The sequence below is a fragment of the Oxyura jamaicensis genome, chromosome 5, assembly GCF_011077185.1.
Source record: "Oxyura jamaicensis isolate SHBP4307 breed ruddy duck chromosome 5, BPBGC_Ojam_1.0, whole genome shotgun sequence".
NCBI classification, from domain to species: Eukaryota; Metazoa; Chordata; class Aves; order Anseriformes; family Anatidae; genus Oxyura; species Oxyura jamaicensis.
In genome coordinates, this window is record NC_048897.1 from 15,599,798 (window position 1) to 15,624,027 (window position 24,230).

The window sequence follows — 24,230 nt, forward strand, 5'->3', positions numbered from 1 at the left end:
TCTGACCACTAGGTCACTTCTTTTCAGAGAGCTAACCTGCTAAACATAGCCGTGTGTAAGGAAGTTACAAAAGTCGTGGTAAACTATCTTTGTGCAAATGCTGAAGCCAATAAGAGGGCTTTCCTGACTCTCTTGCAAGACTGATTCTGACTGCCTCCACAGCATTCTCTTGAACCTCCAGCAGTGCTTTTTTTTAAAAAAAAAAAAAAAAAAAAAAAAAAAGTTTGAGACTCATTTTCATTTCCGTTTGTATACCTGTTTCTAACCACACACCCTGCTGAGCAAAAACCACTGAGTGAACATTAAATAAAGTGGCATGGGTGTGTTTCAGTTAGTCAATTTACCTTAACAGAACGCTGCAAAATACTGTATAAGCCTTAGCTTTGTTTCACTCCAGAAAAATATAACTAGTCCACCGGTTACATTCTTTTTCTCCTGTAAATACCCTTAGCGTGTTGTTTTAATAAATATTATCTGAAGCAAACAAGAAAGCAGGAACTGAAAATACTTTTCCAGTATTTAACTACATGAGTGAGAGCATAAAGAAATATAGCGCTGAATATTTTAGTATCCATACAGTAACAGAACGCCACTAAAATTATGGCTATGAAAGTTCCATTGCATACATTACACTCAGAACACATGAGAATAAAAACATCCCAACCTAGGCTTATCAGCCACTCTCACTGCAGGGAGCCACCAGTTGGAGCATGTGATCTGTGATTTAGAAATAGGTGAAGTATAGCTTGTTCCTAGAATAATTAGAAGAATCAAAGTACTCAAAAGCTAATAAGCAAGGCTGTAAGAGCAAACTGCCTGTTTTTCACCACCTCCTGGCAGTCACCAAGCCTACAGTAAATGTGCTTACTAGAAAAAGTATTTTCTATAGGCAGTATCACTGTGATGGGACCTTCCCACTTGTGAGCGCAAACATAAGGCAACAGGAAGAATGTCAAGAATGTCTTCACTGAACTTAATTTTGGAAGAAATAAGTTAGTTTTTCCTAGGTCTAAGAGGCCTTTATTTCACAAGTGTTTATGTACCAGCAGGTTCCAACTCTATCACCTAGTGTACAATTTGAAATGAATCAGAAGTGAATCACAGAACCCTGACATCACATGAATAGTGATTATACTACTAAGAATACGAATAACTTCTTGTAAGCTACTTGAAGTCTTCCAGTCATTATCAAAAACTAACATTAAAAACACCACAACACAAGAAAGAATCAAGCAGTTGCCAAGTAGTCCAGCAAAATGCAAAGCTGAAACTCATGGGTTGCTATACTGATGTTGCTGTACAATATTCTTCAAGACTTCTGCAAAGTGTTTTTTCATTTTGTTCTTTTCCTGGTAACTTAAAGAAGATGGTGTGAGGATGGCGTTATAAATGTATGTAAAGATTATTAAAGCAGCATCTGATAGGAAAACTGGGGCAAGTAAAGTTTTTAAGGTTTAACAGCATGAGAACTTAATGAAACGTACAGACCTGTGTGAAATATGGAGCTACATGTGGAAGTACCATGCTAGGGTTTAGTGACTGAATTAAAATAGCTGTAAGACAGTATCACTGCCCCAAATAATATGAGATAACCTAGAAAGGCTAGAAGGAGCTGAAACTAAACAAAGTATTTCCTGAATACTTCATGGATACTTTCTGGAACTTGCCTTCACAGATAGGAACACTATTCCCTATAATCACTCTGTTTCACTTCAGATAAAAACTTATACAACACATAATAGCCTTACTATGGGCTTATTATTCCCTTTCAGCAAGGGAATTTGCTACTCTGCTAAGGAGGCAGTCATTTAACTCTATTTGTTCAATTGATCAAATTTGGTCAGAATCAGATTCTTAAGAAGCCACCCTCCCAACCATCAGTTATGACAGTAAAATCATAGAACAGAATCACAGAACGGGTTGGGTTTGAAGGACCCTTAAGGACCACCCAGTTCCAACCCCCTGCCATGGGCAGGACACCTCCCACCAGACCAGGCTGCCGAAAGCCCCATCCAGCCTGACCTTGAACACCTCCAGGGATAGGGCATCCACAGCTTCTCTGGGCAACCTGCTCCAGTGCCTCACCACCCTCTGAATAAAGAATTTCTTTCTAATGCTTAATCTAAACCTGCCTTCTTTAAGTTTAAAGCCATTAGCCCTTGTCATATCACTGCACCCCCTGACAAAGAGTCCCTCCCCAGCTTTCCTGTAGGCCTGCTTTAGGCCCCAGAAGGCCACTATAAAGTCTCCCCAGAGCCTTCTCTTCTCCATATTGAATAGCCCCAGCTCTCTCAGCTTCTCTTCATAGGAGAAGTGTTCCATCCCTCTGATCATCCTTGTGGCCTTCCTCTGGACTCACTCCAAAAGTTCAATGTCCTTTTTATGTTGGGGGTGCCATCACCAAGAGCTGAGAAACAGATTCAAATTAAACTAGGGTGTTTACTTTTTGAGTCAGAAATAGCCTTATTTGTTACAGGCAGCTGAAAGCTCAGTTAACGTAGACATCAGGACTAGCGGCTAATGTTCCCATTCCAATGAAGAATTGTTTTTTTCTAAGCCAGTGTGTTTCAGAACCAGTTTATTTGTTGCTAAATTCAACAGTGATAAAGATATCACAGTCTCTGTAGGTAACTTATTCCAGCACTTGACCATCTGTGTCAGAGTTCTCCCTGTTGCCTTAAGTTTTTGATTAGACAACTTGAGCAGCTTCAGGATATTACACCTGGTCCCCAGTAGAGAGAAAAAAAATACTATTTTCCTTACCAGTGTATTTTTTTTCTATTTAAAGATTTCTTCCCTCATCTTTTTTCTCAATCAGGAAACATTAACATTGTCTTTTTATTTTTTCCTTAGAAGCCAGACTTTCTAGATCTCTGGTCAACTCTAATGTTGTTTTCTGAACCTTCAACAATTTGCCCACTTATGAAGCAAACTCAAATAAAGTAATCCAGAAGACATCTTAGCATCAGAGTCAGCATATTATTTTGAATATATATATTAAGGTATGGTGCACTGAATAACTGTATATATATATATGTTATAAATAATAAAAATAAGCATACGCACTCCTCTATGCATACATATGTCCCCTTAGAGTTTTTGCCTTTTCTGCAGTACTACAATACCATTACATCCTTTTCAGTTTTAAAGTCTGTCTTCATGTTGATATTCTTTCTTGCGTAACAGCTGTATATCAAGTTCACTGTACTCTGCTTTTACAGCTGATTACTCTAAGTGTATAACTTAGTACTTGTTCTTAGTGAACTCTTCTTCATTTCAGATTATTATTTTAGATACTTCATGTATTTCAGAAACAGTGTAAGCTAATTACTACGACCTTACAAAGGTGATGCATCAATTAGGTAAAAGAATGGCATTCAGCAGAGTGGACCAAAGCATTCGGGGAATTGCACTAAAGCAATTGCACTTTTTTTTTTTTTTTTTTTTTTTTTTTTTAATTTGGCTTTTTGGCTTAGTCTACATAAATGCTTGTAGCCACTAAGTAAATAATATATAAGTTTATTTACACAAGTAATTGGACTTATGGGAAAAAACCTCCAAATTTAAAATGAGAACAAATCAGTATTTCTACAGAGAGGAAAGAACCATGCTATATTGTGAACAGTTCCGCACTAGCAGAACGCTAAAGGAGCCAAATAAACAGAAATGCTGAAAGAAATGCTATAAACGTGACAGTTTTTCAAGTCTACTTCCCACTTCAAACTCCCTATAGAATAGGAAGGAAACAAAAGAAAGCAGAAAAAAAGTTCTTCCAAATAATCATTAACAATGCAGATACATCCAAGACACAAGTGAGTCTAATATGCATCCAAGAAGGATAATAAGACTGTTCTATGTGCGGGTAGGGAACATTAGGGGCTAAAAGCCTCAAGGGAAAGCCATTACTCTATCTCAGAAACAGCTTTTGGAAAGCTAAATCTTGCAGAAAGCTCTGGGTGGATAATTCTTTAAAATGAAAACAAGAGGATAAAAGCTCTTGTCAAGGGGAAATGGGATGATTTTGAGAAATTAAAACGTTCTTCAAGAGAAACCAAATGAAATGTGGGTGGAAAGCATTCCATTAGCCTTGGAAATTCATATCAAGTACACAGAACAAGGTAAAAAGTTAACACGCCCCTACACGCTAATATTCATTGTTCTACAGTATGGTTAAAGTATTGATCTTGGCATGTGTAGATGAGAACTTTTTAATCAAACACTTTTTCTATAGAGCCTAACAATTGTAATTTGAGAGTTCAAGTTTTTTCAAAACTTGAAATCATCATACTAGAGGAGCCATGTGCAGTTTTTCAGCTACAGACAACTTCTGAATAATTCAAGTGTAATGCCTGGCAACACAGCTGTGCTGGTATAAACACGGGTAGCTAAGACAAACCAGACTTCCAGAACAGAAACAGAAAATTCTGAGGATGGTACCGCTAGGTGACCACTCACCTCAGCTGCATGCTTCAAATTACTCATCCCACAGCCACAGTGTTGTTACAATGACATGTCTAACTGCATGATTGATCCTGGTGCAGCCAGTCATCAAACCCATGGAAGCATGAAGTTGGCTTCATCTGAAAGTTCAAACTATAACAGAGCAGCAGACACTAAGCAGCTTTCCTCTTAGGGACCTGAAGATGTTACAGGTAACTTAGACCCCAGTTTCTGGTCTTGACTTTCATTGCTGACTCATACTTCTACCCTAACTATAAAGTTGCCCTGGTATAGTATTTCTGACTTAGTCTCAAATTTCCCTTAAATACCTCAGCTTCCCAGCCTTTGATCTAACTTCTAGATATATGTCTGGAATTAATGTTTACACACTACCTGGCAAGCTATCTTCTAATCCAGCAGATGTAGGAATGCCTTTGACCCTTCCTCAGACTGGAACATATCTTATTCACGGTAGACAGGAAAAAAAAAAAAAAAAAAAAAAGTTTCCAAAAAGCCTTCAGCTTCACTACAGACTTAAAACACACCTAAGCACCATGCACCACTATCAAATACTTACATACAGAAGCTTCCCAATTGCTGATTCAAGCTAGCTGCATGATGTCAAATTTTCACCAGAGAAATTTTCTTGTATGTTCAAGTGTAAGCTTTATTGGCCCTACTGCAGCAGTTGCGCTAGCACAGAAAATGTCTCATGCCTCCCAAGTACTGTTGTAGTACATTTCTTAATATTAGTAATAAAGGTATCTGATCATTTTCTTATACAAAGTAAACACTTTGGGTTGTTGTTTTTTTAGTGTACATTTTTTAAAAGAATAACACTACATAGTGGAGATCAACATTAGAGCTGATTAAATATAGTTGAGGAACAGAGATGACAACTTCATCTTTATCCAAACCTCAAATTTGGAAGGTGAAATATTTTCAAGAAAATGTAAAGGTTAACATAGAAAAGAGGCTCTTCTCATCTCACACTACAGTTCTCTGCCAGAGGATTCTGTATTTCAAAATAAAGGAATTATGGCATATTGCTAAGTGACCACAGTATAGGTGACACTAACCACTGAATTCTTCTTAACATAACCTCTATATACATATGAACATTAAAGCTGCACTGTTTGAGGATTCCTGAACTTATCTCCAATGCACGTATAATCTTAATAGTTCTTAATGGGTGCTCTCGTACCTTTGCCTTTTCCTGGCTTTTGCACTTTCACATTCTGACCTCTTTAATGCGAGGAAAAAAGTGGTATCACATTTAGAAAATTATCGTAGCTTTTCATCTCCAGTCTATCCTGGGTAATAGAAACATCTACTGAACTGTGTAACATTTTATGGGAAGCCCCTTCTTTCTCAGATTTATAAAGAAAAGCATTGCCAAAATATGTCTTTATACATGGCAATAAACAACAGAATACTGAAAGACTCAACATTAAAGCATACACAAACCAAATAACAAAGCACAACGCACAGGGAAGCCTAAAGACTGATTTCTTGCTTCTACTTCATACACATGCTGTAGAGAAGAAAGAAATGAAATTCATGAAACATTCTCAGGAAAATGAACTATTCTCTATTGCTATCTAAGCTTTCATGCACTGCAAATTAGAAGTTACATTGTTTTTCTGAAGTTATATTTACAGGTATGAAGATATAATTTTCTGTCATAGCCCTATGGTAACTATGAGTAAACGGGAGGTGGCTTTGTAAAGCAAGATGTCTAAGTTTTATGTATTTTCTTTTATTGCTTATTTCGTGACTCAGACAACTATATTGAAAAGGATTAAGTCAAATTAGCTAATTAGAACTTAAAAAACACAAAAAGAAATCTAGTTTCATTTCTTCGGGAAAAAAAAAATCCACAGACTTGAGGTTAAAAAAAGAAATAATTTTCTTTTTGGTACTATCACAATTACCTTTAATGGTTAGCTAAATAGCACTTAGCTTTCTACAGAGCAACAGCTACTCTTCTGTTCCCACAATGTCGTTAATTGATCATTAACATAGTTTCTGTTGCCAAGCAATACTAAATTTTCTGCGCTGTATTTGACCAAATCACACCCAAATTACTAAACACATGATGACTGATGCCACTGTAATACAGTACAACACTGTGAACAAACTTTAATCGCTTTTGGGGGGAATAGGGACTCTAGGCTTTGGGAGCAGAAAGGACAAACATGAGACAAACAAATGACTGGCCAGACAAAGCTAACAGAGAAAAAAGTAAATGACAAAACTTGGCTTCTGTGGGTGTGCATATGCCCTAAAAGCCAGAATTCTGACTAAAAGGCAATTATATTCTATAATTTGGTATATTTGGTAAAAGAATAAAGATAAATTTGGTACTTTAACTGTGACTGTTTTATTAGTTATTGTATATTGCAACTAGACTGGAAAAATGTATTTATTCTTCCAGTCTAGTTGCAATATACAATAACTAATAAAACAGTCACAGTTAAAGTACCAAATTTATCTTTATTTATTTATTTATCAGTATTTATTTTAAGAGCAGATTTTTTTTTTTTCTTAGAAGGCTCAATATATTTTTGCACGATACTGATGCAAAAGTGAGCCATGGAAATATGAGTTCACAGAACTAGACAACACTGCTAACAGTTATTTTTTTTTATTTTATTTTTTTTTTCAAAAATGTAAACTATGATCGACTTCTTGATCACCTACAGAGACAAACAGCTCCTTTGACAGATGATCTCAATTCTATCACAATAATTATCTGGCATCTTTCATCCAGATCAGTCCTGAAGTGGTTTCCCAGATTTCTAAGGTTGGTTTACAAACACTGAGTCAACAAGCTGGTTTAACACTGATTGGATACTGCAAAACAATTTGCATCACAGACCAAGATTATTTTCACCATTAGAAACAGCAAATTGCACTAGGTTCACACGAATTCTATTAAGAATATTGCTAACTTATGAAGTTAAAATAATAACTTCTTTGAAAAGTGGGCTGCAGGTTTAAATCTTTTTTTAAAATATACATATTTTCCCTATTGAAGATTGACATAGCAGTATAAACAATTCCACTGCAAACAGTTTTTCATGCCTGAGCTTCTACATAGAATTACAATACATAAGACATGTATTAATGTACATGCATTATGTACATAAATGTACACGTAGTCTGGGGAAAGAAAAAACAACAAGAACAACCAGTTGCTTTCCTAAAACCCTTTACTTACATCTCTCAAGAAACCAGGCACAGGGACACTGCATGGTGACGGACACCTAAAAGAAGTTTCGTATTTCTTTTTTCCACTGAGCATGCTCATCTTGCCCAGCAGTAACTGAAGTGCCTGAATTGTAGGTTACGCATAGCTCTTCCATGTGCTGCAGCAAGCATGCTTGCAGTGCTTAAACACAGAGGCATATATATAAGATCTTACACTCAAACGCTGAAGACATAAATACCTTCATAATATTAAAATTGTGACATCTTAGGAATTTCTTAGCTCTTTCATGACCCTCTGATATTTTCAGGAAGACATAAGTGCTTGTAGAAATTAGGACTGTCAATTATGCTCTTAGGAGTGTTTGTTAGGTAGTCTTAAGTAAAATTTCAGGACTTCACTGTAGACAAAGCGGGGAGGTAGCAAAATGACAATATGCTGAAAATACATTTTGTCCCAATTGCTACAGTTTTTAAACATTTGTAAAAATGATTTCAACAAATGTATTGTGTGCTCAAGGGAAAGACCCTTTAACTCTATATGGCCTATGAGCTTTAGTGCACATTAAAATAGTTCATTGAATCTTCAAAAGATGTATTTAAAAAAAAATAGCAGCACACTTCATTCAACATTAAGATACATTTACATGGTAAGATAGAAGCTTACAGTCAAAGAAAGAAATGGGGACCTCTTACCACGCACCTCTTACCCTACACAGTGAGTATACAAATAGGGGGAAAAAAACATCTGCTAGAAACTCAGAAACTGACTTAGTCAAAACATCAAGCGTGCAGTAGCATGAGAATAGCCATGGGTAAAACGTATGATGAAGTACTGTTATGTAATTTCTATATGTAGCAGATACAGAGTTGAAAAAATTAAGATATATTTATCCAGTGAAGTGAACACTGCTGAAATATTTTTACTAATTTGTAACACTTTCTGGACTAAATATATGTCAACATGCATTTATGCAGTCTTGCAAAGATTATTATAAAGAAGAACTAGAAAAAATAGAGCTCTGCTACTGAGTGTACACTTCCTGTGTTCTACTGAACTGTCAGCATTAAATAGTCGATGTGGCCATGGAACAACGAGCTACTATGATGGTTTTGACAACAAAGCTGATAGTACGAGTGTCTTTACAACCAAGTAGTAATGCTGGAGACAAAACTGTACTGACTTCCAGAGACCAGTCTGACACTCAAAAGTACAGTATTTTCCAGTTGTTTTATATACTACATAATAGGAAAACATGGATACAAGGGGTTAAAGCCACTGTTTTACCTACAATTTCACTCCAGAATCAGTCATTAACAAAGACTTCCTCCAGAATTATCTCCCTCCTGAAGTTGTCATATTCTAAACCAATATCTATTAATTACTTTTTTTCCATGAATTCACAGCTTCAGCCATCTTGTTGCCAATTAAAAGAGGAAATTAAAAGTAGGTGTTGGTTAGAAGTAGGTGACCTTTTTGTTCCAAATTAACCTCTCTGATGGAGATGTTCCACCAAATCTAGCCTTTCTTTATACGTGCTACATTTTCTAGTCTTTTCAATCACCTTACCCTACCTCCTGCTCTTCCTCTCTATCCACTCCCCTCCATCCTTTGATTTCTCTTTTCCTCTATTTCTCTGTTAAGACTTCTTTCCTTCCATACAATATTTTTTTTAATCCTTAAATGTTATTGTCAGCTCCACTTATATCCTACACTTCCCCTTCTTTTCAAATTCAATCAAATGTAATGCGTTCATTTGCGCTCTACAGCTCTTGTCAATCTAGATCATAGCAGTAACAGCATCCTGTAGGTACTTGTAAAGCTGAAAGGTTTTCCCAGTCACATAGAAAATGTTTTTAATCCCTATTCTATCTAATCACATTTTTTCTCTTTGCACTGTTGAGAGCTGTTTCAAGCCTCTATAAAACTTCTCATGGAGTAAAAACAGGACCATTTTCCCTTTCTGAGAAACTACCTGCCTTCAGTTATTCATCGTACTGCTTTTTTTTCCCTGAATTATTGTCCTAGTTTATGTCCTGGCTTTTCTATTGCCTCTTTTGGCAATTCTTTTTTGGAACTCATCTTATTCATCCTGACTCAACCTTTCCACAGCTTGAAGAAGCCTCTTTCAGCATCTCCTTCTATCTTTGTTAATAAAAATCATGCTGTTGAATAAAATAAGCACTGGCGTTACACTCCTCTTAGACGTCGTTATCCACATGACTTCACGCTACCTTGTATGACCCTCGCTGTTTGTCTCTACACTACACACCTATCATTCATCAGTTCAGATGGCCAGATTTGAGAGGGGAGAGAGAGAACACATTAATCATCCTAAAGTACGTGTTCAAGTTGATTATACTGAATAAGATTTTGGTCTTTTCTAAAAAAGAAAATGAAAGTCCACCTAACAATCAACTTTTGGAATCAGCAGGTAACCACCACCTTGGTGATTTTGGAATCACCACCTTGTAAATCAAGGTATTCAGTCCATATTCTAGTGTCATTTTCTAACCAGCACTGTTGCATACCCACAGACAGTATCACAAACTCCAAGATCCGATCTTTGCTTCTTACCTCCTTAGCATAGCTTTTAGATTATCTTAGGTCTCTTGAGCTTTCTCTTGAAAGTTGCCTTTCTACAAAACATCCTGGAATTGTTTACAACACTGTGGCAAAGTTTTCTCATTATTTGAACTTTACACATTCCACTTTCTCTTTTTTCCCCTTATCCATACTGTAAGACAAATTACGAATACTTGTGTCCTTCACAGTTTCAAGTGTGGGTTATTTCTTAATGCCTTCTTGGTTAGGCCATCTTTGTAATATTCCTCACATAAATGGCAGAAGGCTGCCGACTTCCCTTTACACGCCATTTTTGACAGCAGGCTCCCTTACATATAATCTGTTTTTTCCAAGCTTTTATAATTGATTTCAGGAATATAAAATTGGCTGTGTACTTCATAGAAAAGTTGTGTTTATAATTGTATACATAATACTAGCAAGTGCCATATAGTATTAACATGATAAAGTACATATTCTGCAGTGTGACACATCAACATCTCTATCTACTACATACTGTTTTCCTTAACCTTAGTCTGGTAAATAAATCAAGGGCTTTTTCCAGAAAGTAAATTTAAAATGTAGTAAGAAGATCTGTGCTTAAGTCTTGGAGGATTCTGCATTTTTAATATTGAAGTAATACTTGATCAGATTACGATAATCAATTTCCAGAATAATATACAAAATAATATACAGCAGCATATTTGAGACTGAGGATACAACTTTAATCTGATTAGAATAAAAGGTAGTAGCTTTACTTAAGTATTATGCATGGGAATAAACTTGCTTAATCATTCAATATACTTGTAATCATTCAGCCTTTTTTTTTTACCCACTCTTTTTCTCCCTACTCCTCCTCAGTCTCCCAAATTAAAGTTTTTCCATTGCTTCCTTTGTTGGCATGATGAAATGAACATATTTTCCACAGTATTTTTGTTGATGGCTACAAAAACCTTCTCTAAGCAACTTCGTTAAATAGGTTATCTATAGTTTTAAGTTGCATTTTACAGTTTCCTTAAATACTCAGCTTGGAAATTCCAACATATTTTAAGAATATGCATAATGTCATAGAAGACATACAAATACAGACACTACCACAAATTGCCCAACAAAGAGCCTCAGTGTCTACAGTGCACATCATGACTGTGGCAGTCCTTAATGAGCTTATATACGAAACCCTTTTGAAAGATTCACATGCACTGACAGCTGAACTGGACAGGTACATTTCTGATCTGTCACCTTAGTCCTTATAATGCATGGATGCCCAGGAATCTGAGAGCACATGCTGATTTATACACTCTGAATATGAAAAAGTTATTAAAATAAAACTAAGCAAACTAAGTCTCCCATTCAGTGTTTTACATATAGTACTTGAAATCAACCACATAAAAACAGATACAATTCAGAATTGGTTAAAAAATCTCAATATTTTAACTGTACAAAGGTCTTACATGTGCTTTAGATGTCTTGCCTCACTCCCAGTGAACCAAAACTTATAATCAATGTTTGTTTAAAACCTGGAGCTTTGTAGTAGTTCAGTGGATACATTCTTTACAATACTTATATGGAGCAGGAAAGGAGCCAGAAAGAAACAAAACGATATTGATAATTGCATGTTTTATCAGACACATATTTCTCTGTACAAGCTGTAAGTATATTTAAAAAAAATGCATTTCCAATGGATGCAAAAGATTAGTCATTGTTTATGCAGTATTTATGTGCTGCAGTACTACATTGGCACTGTATGTTACTATTTAACTGCACAGATTAATTATTTTAGAGGTGAGTGGGCGTTTGAGAGCATTCAGTGTCTAAGGACCACTCTGCAAGTAAACTTTGCAAGATGCTTTCAGAGTAGTTCACATTACTGAAAGATACGGTGTTAAACAAATTACTTATAAAGTATTTGGAACCCTTTTGAGTGCTTCAGTACCAGTATATTTAATCATATAAAAAATGAACATGTTTACTAATGAAAAAGATTGGAAAAGTAGACTAAGTATACAGGATTACTGCAATAATCATCCACATACTACAATTCTTATGGCAGAAAGAAAAATGGATAACTGACAGGCTTGAAAAAGAATTCAGCTGTGATTTTTATTAGGATTTTTTCTCACTACTGAGAGACAACTTAAACTCTATACAAGTAATGTAAGAGGCAATCCAACATTACTTTACCCAGCTTAAAAATAGCTCTGCTCATTTCAAAATATTTAACATAAACACAATGTTGGCACATCATGAGCATATTACTGCATATTACAGTAACATAATGATTACTTGTTAAAGTTTACCAACCTGATATTCAAAGAAACAAACAAAAAAGAGGAAAAAAAAAACAAAACACAAACATATGGAAGTATGGATGACTAGGGTTTGTCCTATTCTCTCAAGAAAAAAAAAAAAATCACATAAATCTCTTGGCATATAATAACATGCATACATAGATCAACAAACCCATAAAATATCCATTTACCTACTGAATGCATAACAATCAGTTAAGCCTTTCTGATTCTCTGTAAATCAATGTAATTCACTAGTAAATGACCTAGAAGTAACCACTACAGAAACATATTCATACCATTCCAAAAACCCCCAGACACTCACCAAAAGACTGAATGCAGGTGTCAAGAAGATCTTCCAAAGTCGCCCCTTTGGCCAGGTGCCCCAGTGGCACCATTGTGACTTGGGTAAGATTTGAAAGGCTGTGACAGTGACTGATCTGCTTCAGCTCAAGTGCTGATTCAGGAGCAGTGCTGCATCCTTGGGCAGGTTGCCTAGAAGAAAGCACAGTAGCGAAGTACAAGATGAGTGAGTGGCAAATTTTACGCTGCATGGAAAAGGGGGAGAGATTTAAAGGGCAATTAATTCCCTGTAGCTAGGTTGGTGAAATACATAGCCCTCCCACTTAATAAGTACACTAAAGAGACTACTCAGTAAATGATTTTTTTTTCCTGCTAAACATGGATTGTAGAGCACACAGTTATAGAGCTCCTTGAATGATCTCTCAGCTTAACTGTCAAGCAAAGCGATAAGACTTCTGGTATGTTTACATTACTGCTTTAGCACAAGTTTAAAAGACAGCCACAAAACTTTAAACTGTGTATACAAGCCATGTAACAGGAACATTGTTATGCAGTAATGTACCACACATTTTTGTGGTTACCAAAAGTAAAGGAGAAAAAAATATAACTATAATCAAATATTACACATTGGAAAAACACAGACTAGCTTTTATTAATAGTGATTTTACAAGTGATATTAAGTCCCCAAAATATCAGTGCAACTTTACAGTGGAGCATCTCACAATCAAAAAATATTGCTGGTGAGTTTGTATCCATTGTATGCTATTACTTTCTACTAAATTGTTTTAAGAGTGCATACATGACTGAATTAATGCTTCTATTATGAAAGGCCAAAAATAAAGCAAGTATCTAGTGTTGGGCTTGTATTTTGCTCATATTATCATTTCTCAGAGCTTAGGAATGGGTACGTTACAGATAATATTAAAAGATGTTCACTGCTTGTGGACATGTTCTTCTTTCTGTATGAAACATTAAAGAAGAACAAATATCATGAAGAGTGCTGAAACATTTTCGCTTGCAAGTAACAGGAACCACTTCAAAATCTGACCTGAGAGCATGGCAATACGGCTCCCAAAAGGGCAACAGCCACTGCTGTTTCCATAAAACTCAGGATTATTTCAGAGACAATTCACACTCCGCAATATCCCTAAGGAAGTTACAGCATCTTTAAGTTGCTATCTTAAGCTTTCATTCAACTTTTCTTAGACAACACTATGCAAAACTTTTTATTAATATACTGACAATCCTGAGAAGAAATGGCATAGAAACGTATCCAGTGTGCATACCACACACAGGCAGACTGCAGTAACGACACCAGCATCCCATACGGGTGGTCCCGGACAAATTCGGAAATACAGATGGCTAGCGAAGACAGACTGGACCCTACCTCATGTCAGCGACTTTCAAGCCTTCTCTTAAGTTTCTGACTCATTTCCACGCTGGAAAAGCCACCAAGCTCCACGTGATGTCACTGCTCGCCCACCGCCAGCAGAGCGCAGCCCTGACCCCGCAGGGGCAGCGACCATCGCTCAGTTCTCCCGCACTCAATCTGGCACTGGCTATGCAAAGAATTTTCTGTTCCCTTCCCCCTTTCTCTAAATTTCCCTCGTCGCTTTGCGATCTGACTTCCTGTTCTCGCATAAAGCGGAGAGAGGGCCCGATGAGCTCTCAGGGTTCTCTTTGTAGGCGCTCGGCCACCACCCCTCCGAGCTTCGTGCCAGGCCCCGCAGAGGATGCTCGGGACGCGGCGGCGGCAAATCCCGAGATTTAGCGGAGGATATTTTCGGTCCGGCCATCCGAGCCGGCACCGAACAGCGCACAAAAGCCAAGTTCACGACCCAAAGAGGCTCGGGGCAACACCGCGGCCCGCTCAGCGGACCCCGGCGGGAGAGGCATCCCAAAACCGGCCAGGCGGTAGCGCAGCCCCCGGGGGCCGCGGAGGGGACCCCTCAGGGACCTCCGTAAAACCCGCAGGCTCCCCGGGGGTGGCGGCGCCCCCCGGCTGAGCCCCGTCCTCCCCGGGCTCCGAGCGCCCCACGGCTAGGGCAGCACCGGGAAGGGCGAAAGGGAAGGTCCTGCCCGCCGCCTCCTGCCCCCCTGCCCCGCAGCCCCCGGCCCGAGCGGACTCACCGGTTCTCCCTCCTCTTGCCCAGGGTCCCCATGTCGCCGCTAGCCTCGGCTCCGCCGCCCGGCCGGCGCCGCGGGGCGAGGGGCTGCGCGGGGCGGAGGGGGTCGGGGCAGCGGGGCGGCCCCGCGCATCGCCCGCTCCTGCCTCGCCTCGCCTCAGGAGCTCGCAGCCGAGCGAGCGGAGCAGCCGCCGCCCGTGACGAGCGAAGGCGAAGATCTTATCGGCAGAAGGAAGTCCCGAGCCGCCGGGCTGCTCTTCTCTGAAGCCGCCGCGTTTACCAGATACTGAAGCGTCGGCTCCTGCCCGGCTCCGAGGCGGCCGCGACCCTGCCTGGGGGCAGACCCCGGGGGCCGGCCCTGGCGGGGCCCACGCGTGCCTCCAGGCAACCGCCGCGGCCCTGCGCGCCTGCGCCCCGCCCGCGGGACGTCCCGCGTGGAGGCCGGGGGCGCCGCAGCCCCTGGGGACTAAACCCTCAGCCCCGAGGGCTCGGCGCAGGGCGCGTTAAGCCCGGGCGAGCACCCGCGGGGAGCGGGGCCCGGCTCCGTGGGGCCGCGGTGAGGCTCTCCCCGCGGTGCCGGCGGCTGGTAGTGGAGGCTGGGGTGCCTTTGTGCAGCCCCTGTTGGCTGCCGCCTCACGCCGCCCCGCCGGATGAGATGTGATGTCCCCCAAGTGCCCGCACTGCTGACTGTCCCGTTCTGGCCACTGACAGAAAAGAGAAAGAACCTCCTTCGCTTCTGAGAAGAAACAGCCGGGCAGGAAATCTGAAAGGTCAGGCTCGTTGCACGTAGCGCAGTTTGACTAAATGGGCTTGCATTGAGAAGTACGACCATCTGAGCCATGCAAAAGTCACAGGTCAGTTAGGCTCCATCGCTTTGAGAGCTCAGTTCACGTTGCAGAAGGCTACTTGGGCATCATATGCCATTGTACCTCACAATGAGATCCACACAGTTTTTAAACTGTTTCTATAACAGGTAAGATTCAGATACTCCGAATAATTTGCTACCAACAACCAGGGCACTTTCCTCTTCAGGTCTCCAAGACGATCAAATTCGCAAAGGATGCCACTCATGGGCATTTTCTCAGGTGAACTGCTGCTATCGCCACGAGTGTACAAACCTGCCTAGGTGTTCACAAGACCTGCAGGTGAGAGGAAAAGCCCTGCATGCAACTGGAAATCACATTAGTGATTCAGCAGGTACCATTCCCCTGAGTGATACTGAGCTCATTCCCAGCTGGAAGATCACTGTGGCTTATGAAACATAAATGCATTAATATATAACCAAGACCAGTAGTTATGTCATCTGTGATATTCTCTGTAGCATCTATGTTGTTAAGCCAACATCCTGGCTTAATTCTACTTCAGGCGAGCCCATCCCAGCCTTTTTTTTTTTGCTTTTCCTTTAACTGTAGTTTTCTCGAGAAGTTCATGTGCATGTGCATACACACAAATAAATGGGGGTTTGAGAGAAAGAACACTGTCCAGCTTTGTGATCAGAAGGCAACCATTAGCAAATCTTACACAATCTCATACAAAAATACAATTGTAACTTACACACCTGTATAGTAGCCTGACATACTGACCCCTCAATGTAATGTTTTCCAGGTGAAATGGTCTCCTGCTGTAAAGTACATTCGTACCTGTTTTGTGTCCTCAGAAAATCAGAGACCTACTCTGTTGAAAGGGAGAGTAATTCTCTTTTCTGAGAGTTTCTATCAGTAGATGATTGCTTTACAATAAAACTTATAGAGCCATACTAACAGAGTTGCAAGAAGACTATTATGTCTAGGATGAGCCATATTGCTCCTGAGGGAACGCTTCTGATTCAGAAATTTTATACTGTTGTGTTCCAATCTCTGGAATATCTTGCAGCAATTAAAACTCACAAATTGAATTTTACCATTAGAACTGAGTGAAGGGACCTACTTTCTGCCTCAGAGTAAGTCAGATCTTTGAAGTCCTGCTGTATTTAAGATACACCTTTTCCCCTTCAACTTAGTGTGAGTTCACAAAGCTAGCTTGCCCTCAAAGCATAGTAAAAATAATTTTCTGAAGCTATTCTTTCATATCTACTTTAAGCTCATTTAATTTCCATTCTTTCCTGGGTCCACGTTCCTCCTTTTTGCAATGGGCCAGCTAGTAGAGCTCTACAAGCATACAATGAGTTGCACACAAAAATTAATCAAGGAAAAAACCCCACCCCAACTAAAACCGATGCATGTTCTGCCATATCAATTCTTTCATTTCCCCACCCACTCATATTAGCTCAAGTGCTGCCACAACCAATTAATGGTAAAAGACCAAGACCACACATTTTTCCAGTAGCATTCACTTAGATCTGTTTTACTTAGATCATTGTGAAATCACAGCATGAGTGCAAAGGCTCTTAGGTGTTCTCATGGGATAATGAATGAGGTGGCTCCCTGCACTGACAGAGGACCCTGCTGGGTGGTGGGGTCAGCAGACAACATCAGGAAGGCAAGCTAGACAATCTAGTGTGGAAAGCAATTCCAGAGAAGGAGAAAAGATTGCTAATACAATTGGAAAGAAGGACAGCACATGGAAGCTATGAAGAGCTACTGCTGGATTAACATGGTATACAAACAAGTAGTAATCAGAATCACTATTTCTCTTCAGTTAGGGCCTGCTACCAATTGCTGCCAACTGCTGCATGTGAAAAAAGAAAAACAAAACAAAACTTTATTATATCTGAGTTGTGATATGCCAAAGGTGTGGCTATCCTGTGTGATCAGCTGATGCAAATAGACGCTGTAATGAAGGCACCATCTGAATGTGCTTCCCTATTTTAACCTAAATTTATAGCTGTTAGAACAGCTTGCCTTAGCATGAATGCTGATTTCACTTGTAGCTAGTAGAGCATTTCTAGTGTCTTGTTCCATCCAAGTCTGGGTCGTAACTTTTCATCAGGATTATCTAGACTTTGGTATTTCTCTTTTTATAAAAGTTGCAGTGTTAGAGGAGATTTTCATCTGATAACCCTGTTGAGGTTATCAGACAATAGTAATTCCTTTGGCTATTTTTCTCCTGGTGCAGCTTTGCTAAAGGGGCCAGAGATAGAATGCCCACTTTCTGAAGCAATGTGACCTATAGTAGGGTTAGTTTTTGTGTCTTTAGTGCATGTATTGCGATAGCAATATCTTCCTTTGGTGGTGCATGTTCTGGGGCAACATTTTGGACAACAATAGCTTTTAGAAGGAGGAGGCAATAAAGCTTCTACTTGTGATTGTGGAATGAGACCTGAAAATATGAAATTGTAGAATTCAGAGAGTGGATAGCAAATTAAAAGGAATGTAATTTTTTTTTTATTTTTTTAAAGTTGATTTTAAAGTCAGGTTGAAAAAGACTGGACTAATCTTATTTGAGTGCTTTGGGTTGTCAATAAGGTACCTGTGAGGCTGCCACATTTTCTGCAAGAACAGAAGGAACTAAGCACACAGTAGTTGATGCCTGTGCTTAAGGACCATAGATTTGTATACATTATATGTAAGATATCTTAAAAAATCGGTAGCTGTGCTAATAATAGGTCTTTCTATCCAATCTATCTCTATACTGAGGTTTCTGCTGTGAGGGCTGCTTCTGTCAAACCCTTCAACATCCAGTAGTCAGCCTTGAGTAAAGCCTCCACTGTGAGGATTTTACTCACAGCAAGTCAGTACAAATGAATTGATTGTCCATGTGTCTTTGGATAGCTTGAAAATATACAGGTAATATTACTTTTAGCATTGAAGATGTATGACAAACTAAATACAACTGATTTTCCTTTATCTGTGTACCTTTAAGCACAAGGGGGAGGAAGGTCAGTGAAAAATGTGTAAAATTATATAAAGCAGTGTTGTACACCCATCCCATGCTTAATGGTGTATGTTTTATTGCCATTCTCATACAGAAAATGTTCTTGTATCTTCTAGGTGAACAAATGCTGTAAAAGATGAAAGTATTTGATATCAGCGTGAATGATAAACTAGTCCCCTAGCATTCTGCTACTGGAAATTCTTCTGTTATGGCAGAAGGCTTTAAAATAAAGATTCTGTATTATTCACGCTTAAGGTCTGCTATGGTACTTCACTCATCTGAGGCAAAGCTGAATGTCAGAGAAGTAGTGTATGTGCAATAGGCATTTAAAATGATCACAATGCATAGGAAAAAGCTAAGAATTACCATGCCTGAGTAGATGCTATGTTTAGGTGTGTGGTATCTCTCTCATGTAAGATAGTTTGTGTGTAAAATCTTCTGAATCCTTCATGTTTTCAAGGAAGTATCTTGTGCTTTTTTAAAGGTAGTAAAAGCAATTATCTAATATGAGGCTTGCTTTTTGTGAAAATACCTCTGGGGTAATAGCATAAGTAACTGACTACAGCGGTTTAATAGAGCCCATACTTCAACTGGACTTGTTTTTTTTTTTTTTTTTTTTTTTAGGCTTGCAAATACACGTTGTTCATAAGAAGCATCAAATAAATATTATCTTCTATGGCTGAGTTTGTCTACATCATTTCACTATTACATAGTAAAATCCCATACTGCTGCAGGTTTCTGTATGATAAGGCACTTAAAATGTCTTTGAATAATTTAGTATCCCAAATCAGCGAATAGGAATATACAGCATGTAGATTTTCTGAAACAATTTGAAAACCAGAACCAAATTGTTTTAAAATGCTTCTTCAAGTAAATTCTGAGTTCCTTCAAAGAGCAAATACAGAAGCATTGACTTAGTTTCATTATTCTTAAATTTGTGTCTGATTACTATATACATTGTATAACTCCTGAAGATTCATCAGATTTCTTTAATAAGAACTGATGATTTCAGTAATTTCTTGTGGCTGGTGTTTTTTCAGAGTTATCCCAAAACAAAACCTATGCTCTGTGTTTGGATTACATTGTTTTCTAGAAATTAGATCTAATGGGGGGAAAACCAACCAACCAACCAAACAAACAAAAAACACTAGAATGATGGCAACCTTTTCTTTCCTGTTCTCTCAGCATATACAGCCACTTTCCATGTCCAAGTAACTAACAGACCACCTGCCTGTGTGCATCATGTTTAGAGGACTGGAGTACCTGTCGTACAAGGACAGGCTGAGAGAGCTGGGTCTGTCTATCCTGGAAAAGAGAAGACTGAGAGGAGACCTTGCCAATGTGTATCAATATCTGAGGGGAGGGTGTTGAGAGGATGGAGCCGGTCTCTTTTCAGTTGTGCCCAGAGACAGGACGAGAGGCCATTAGCACAAACTAAAGTATGGGAAATTCTGGCTGAGTGTGAGGGGGCACTTCTTTACTGTGAGGGTGACAGAGCACTGGAACAGGTTGCCCAGAGAGGTTGTGGAGTCTCCTTCTCTGGAGATATTCAAAACCTGCCTGGGTGCCATCCTGCACAACGTGCTTTAGGTGATCCTGCTTGGCAGGGGGTTGGACTAGATGATCTCCAGAGGTCCCTTCCAATCTCATGCGTTATGTGGCATTCTGTGATTGGGAAAGGGTACGTGGTTCCTGTTAACAGGACCATGGCATACAAAAGGCCTCTATAAGGCAAACATACAGTTGTAAAAGATCTCTTAGAGTTTGGCATTTAAACAAGATGGAAAAGAGACAAGACAGGAATTCATGTAAAATCAAAAGAAGCTTAGGAAAATTGTCAGATGGATCTCAAACTACTAGCAAACACTTATTTGCAGAACATAGAGTAGAACATGGAGTACTGGGATCTTGCTGGTTTGGGATTCTGCCAGAGCATTTCATAGGTACTAGCCAGCCATGAATTCCCCACCACCCTCAGTGAATACTCAGGCTGATCATTACAGCTACTGTGAGTCATTTTTTCAGTTCAGGTGCCACAGGTCTGTGGGACAGATTGAATGATTCCAGTCCTAGTAATGATCCTTGTGGGTGTGAGCATGCCACATGATGGAATGTCTGTGGTTATGAGTCTTGGAAATTATAGGCAAGACAGCTTGTAGGTAAAGGCAGCTTTTTCTATCAGACCAACTAGCACAGCTGGAAGAAGGCAAGGTTTGGGGTAGACTTGAAGAGAGTTTCTGCAGAGAATCACAGAATCATGAAATGAATGAGTTTGGAAGGGAACTCAGGTAGTCTGTATTCCAACCTCCTGCCCAAAGCATGACTAGCTGTGGGATCAGCCTTGGTTGTGAAGGGCTTCATCCAGTTGAGTCTTGAAAGCCTGGAAGTCTGAAGACCCTACAGTCTCTGTGGATAATGTGTTGCAGTTTTTGACTATTCTCATGTTTTGCTTTTATTTAAAAAAAAATAATAATAAAAAATCCTTATAACAAATTAGATCTTCTCTTGTTTCAGTTTGTCTCATACTCCTGCCATGCACTGGTGTGAAGAGCCTGGTTCCTTCTCAATAAGCTTTTCAGAAGCACTGTCAATCTGTAATTGCGTTGGTAATTGGTAATTACATGTTGGTGTGAGTCCTCTTGGACACCTCGAGGTGCAGGATTCTGCCTTTGTCCTTGATGAGTTTCGTAAAAGTTCTTGCCAGTGCGTTCCTCTATTCTGTCTAGGTCTCTCTGGGTGGCAGTCCTGCCCTCAAGCACACTGTCTTGTTCTCCTGGTTTGATACTGCTTGCAAACTTGACAAGACTCCTCTTGGACTGTTGAGGATGGTGCTAAAAAGGGCAGGTCCCAGGATAGACCACGGTGCTACTCACTGCCAGACTTGTTAGTGTACAGCCTGTACCCTCTGAGCCTAACCATTCAAATGGCTTTTTACCCATCTAGTTGTCCACCCATCCAGACCTCAGTGTCACAAATTGAATACAACAATATTGTGGGAAACAGTGTTGAAAGCTTTATTAAAGCTAAGAACTAGCAATATCTGGAAATCTGTCTACTTTATCCTTTATTATACTAGTTGGCCTAATAAAAGGCATTATCTCTACCTGCGGATCCTGTCTTGCGTATGTCTGTAAGCCATTGTGGTTATGACAATATTACCACGTAGAGATGCCCAATGGAGAACTGTGTAATCCAAAACAAGGAGATTGATTTGTGTCATTGCGTGTATGGATGTCTATTGCCTTTAACTATAAAGCAAGGTACAATTTCTATCATAGCACCTCTGCTTCATTCAGACCATAGTATGGATGTGTAATAAGGGCAAATAAGGAAGCATACTGATGAGAGTTATTTTCAATGGCTTTGGCTCCAGAAGTTGGATGACATATGACCATTAAGGAAGGAGGAGTGTACAAGTAAAAACATGGTCTGATGGCTGAAATAAATGTGATTTATCATTAGTTGTTCATGCAGATAATTTGCAAGCTGCTGGTGGACAAGTCTTACACTTTCAGCTATATATATCTAAAGGATTGAAACTTAGGTGTTTTTGGTTTTAATCTGGAAGAATTGAGATAATGGAGTAAAATGACTTGTTCCAGCAAGGAGAGCAATGAACGTATATGTTGATAATATAGAAAGACATCGAGTCCAGTAAGTTAGAAAATGCAATTAGCTGGTGACATTCTGAGTGCGCTTTGAGGAGCACGCTTTGATTTTTGTTTGAGGCTCAGTCCTACAAGTAATGTCTTGGCCTTTCTATAGAGTAAAGATTTTGTTTTCCTATTTAGAAGAATGCTGAAATACAGTCAGCACTGGTCATCTGCCTAGAAGGAAGACTTGACTACATTGCATTAATGCCCAGCTGTTTCAGAAGTAGCACAAAGAGGGGTCGTCTTTGAGATGTTACGATATTGCAACATAGAGAGAGAGGTAATGATACTGCTAACTGCAGTCTGTTCTGCATCACCAAAACCAAAAGTAGGTTTAATTCTGGCATCAAGGAAATACAAAGCTTGTATTTACTGTAAGTGAGTCCAAGAGCAGTGTCGTCATAACTTTTACTTTATGTCTTACAGCAGCCCATATCACTTACTTTTATCGTCTTTCAGAAGTAACATATTTCATCAGTTTTGATTCAGGTAACCAGGATGCATATGTGTGCATACAATTTATGAATTGATTTTGGTAAGAATTGTACAAAAATGCCAGCCTCCTCCCCTCCCCCCAACAAACAAACAAAACACTAAAAATACTGCAATATTTTTTTTTCTTAAAATGTATGCAAGTAAAATATAGGAAGAAAAAGTGATAAACATGTGGTACCTTGAACCAAATAATGTCCAGAAACAGTGAGACTCAAGGTACAGAAAGGAAAAGCATAACAATGCTACTCAGAATGCCTCTTTCTCGTTTACCATCTGCTTTAAGAGAACAAAACAGCTGCTTAAACAGGACATAGATAACATCATCCCCAATGTTCCTTTGTAAACATTTTCCAAGGAGACAGTGATTAGCTACTTCCTTTACAGGATATTTCCTGGTCAGCAGCAAGAGGCAAGACACCATTCACTAGAAATACATAAGTGTATTGTTTTAACCTTTTTAAAGTGTTTTCACAGATAAATTGTTGTGGATCTGACAGTATCACTGAAAGTTTGATAAAAATCAGACTTTGTTAAGTGTATTTTTATTTTAATATATTTATAGTTTAATGTAATATTTAATTTAAAAATCTGTTTATCAATTAGCAACTAAAATTACAGTGACCCTTTGAGCTGGAAAGCTCAAAAGCTTCAAAATTTGCAAACAGTGCAAAATTTCATTTTGCTGCTGCAGGCTTGAATGCCAGTCTTAATGATTTTGCCTTCTGTATTAGCAGTGACAAAAGTAAGAGGTAGGGATTGTGTGAAGAAGCAGGAGTGAAAGATGAGGAGAAATAAAGAGTAATCACAGGAGTTTCACAGGATGTGGGTGTGGAGGGAGTGGTATTTCTCTTTGCTGCCTTTTCTGACTGATCTTATCTGCAGGGCAGAAAAGTTTTCCAAGGGGATTTCACCCTGAAGTACAAGGTGGTGCTGATTTGAACACTGGATTAAGTGCTGAAAATGTAGGTGGACATGATACACCACATAGATAAGGACTCCTCCTCTCCCAGGGGACTTTCTTTCCTTTTGTATTGCTTTAGGGGAAGTGCTCTTTTCCCTTCTAACCTGGTTTTGCTTGCCCATCTCTCCTCTCAGTATGCTCAGTATGTGAGTCAGCCAGGGAAGAGAGGAGTAGAGAGGACAAGAGGAGGAGCAGTGTCCCTCAAGCCCATTCCAGCCACCCATGGAGCTCCTGGTGCTGGAGAATCTGTAGGAAGCACAACAGGGCTGTGCAAAGGCAGGGTGGCTGCAGCTAGTGGCAGCCAAGGGCTTTCTGTCTTCTCTTGCTATTAATAAAAGAATTAATGTAAGTTCAATATTATTTAAAAGAAAAGAATCATAG

The 24,230-nt window shown here is 39.4% G+C and overlaps 1 protein-coding gene and 1 long non-coding RNA gene across 3 annotated transcripts in view; both read right to left on the reverse strand.

Annotated features, from left to right (window-relative positions):
- Positions 1–15,363, reverse strand: part of RASGRP1 (RAS guanyl releasing protein 1) — a 43,766-nt gene extending 28,403 nt beyond the window's left edge. Inside the window, exons 1-2 of one of the 2 annotated variants that reach the window (XM_035329120.1) lie at positions 14,932–15,363; positions 12,824–12,993 (exon numbers count right to left, since the gene is read on the reverse strand). In XM_035329120.1, coding sequence (XP_035185011.1) covers positions 12,824–12,993; positions 14,932–14,963 — 202 coding nt within the window. In that variant the 5' untranslated portion in view covers positions 14,964–15,363. Of the gene's footprint in view, positions 1–12,823; positions 12,994–14,188; positions 14,425–14,931 lie in introns of those variants that run through there. The other variant, XM_035329121.1, reaches the window with a different exon arrangement.
- Positions 15,364–20,177: 4,814 nt separating this feature from the next.
- LOC118168522 overlaps positions 20,178–24,230 on the reverse strand; it is a 31,100-nt gene continuing 27,047 nt past the window's right edge. Inside the window, exon 3 of the long non-coding RNA XR_004751623.1 lies at positions 20,178–20,385. This is a non-coding gene — a long non-coding RNA (uncharacterized LOC118168522). The remainder of the gene's footprint in view (positions 20,386–24,230) is intronic.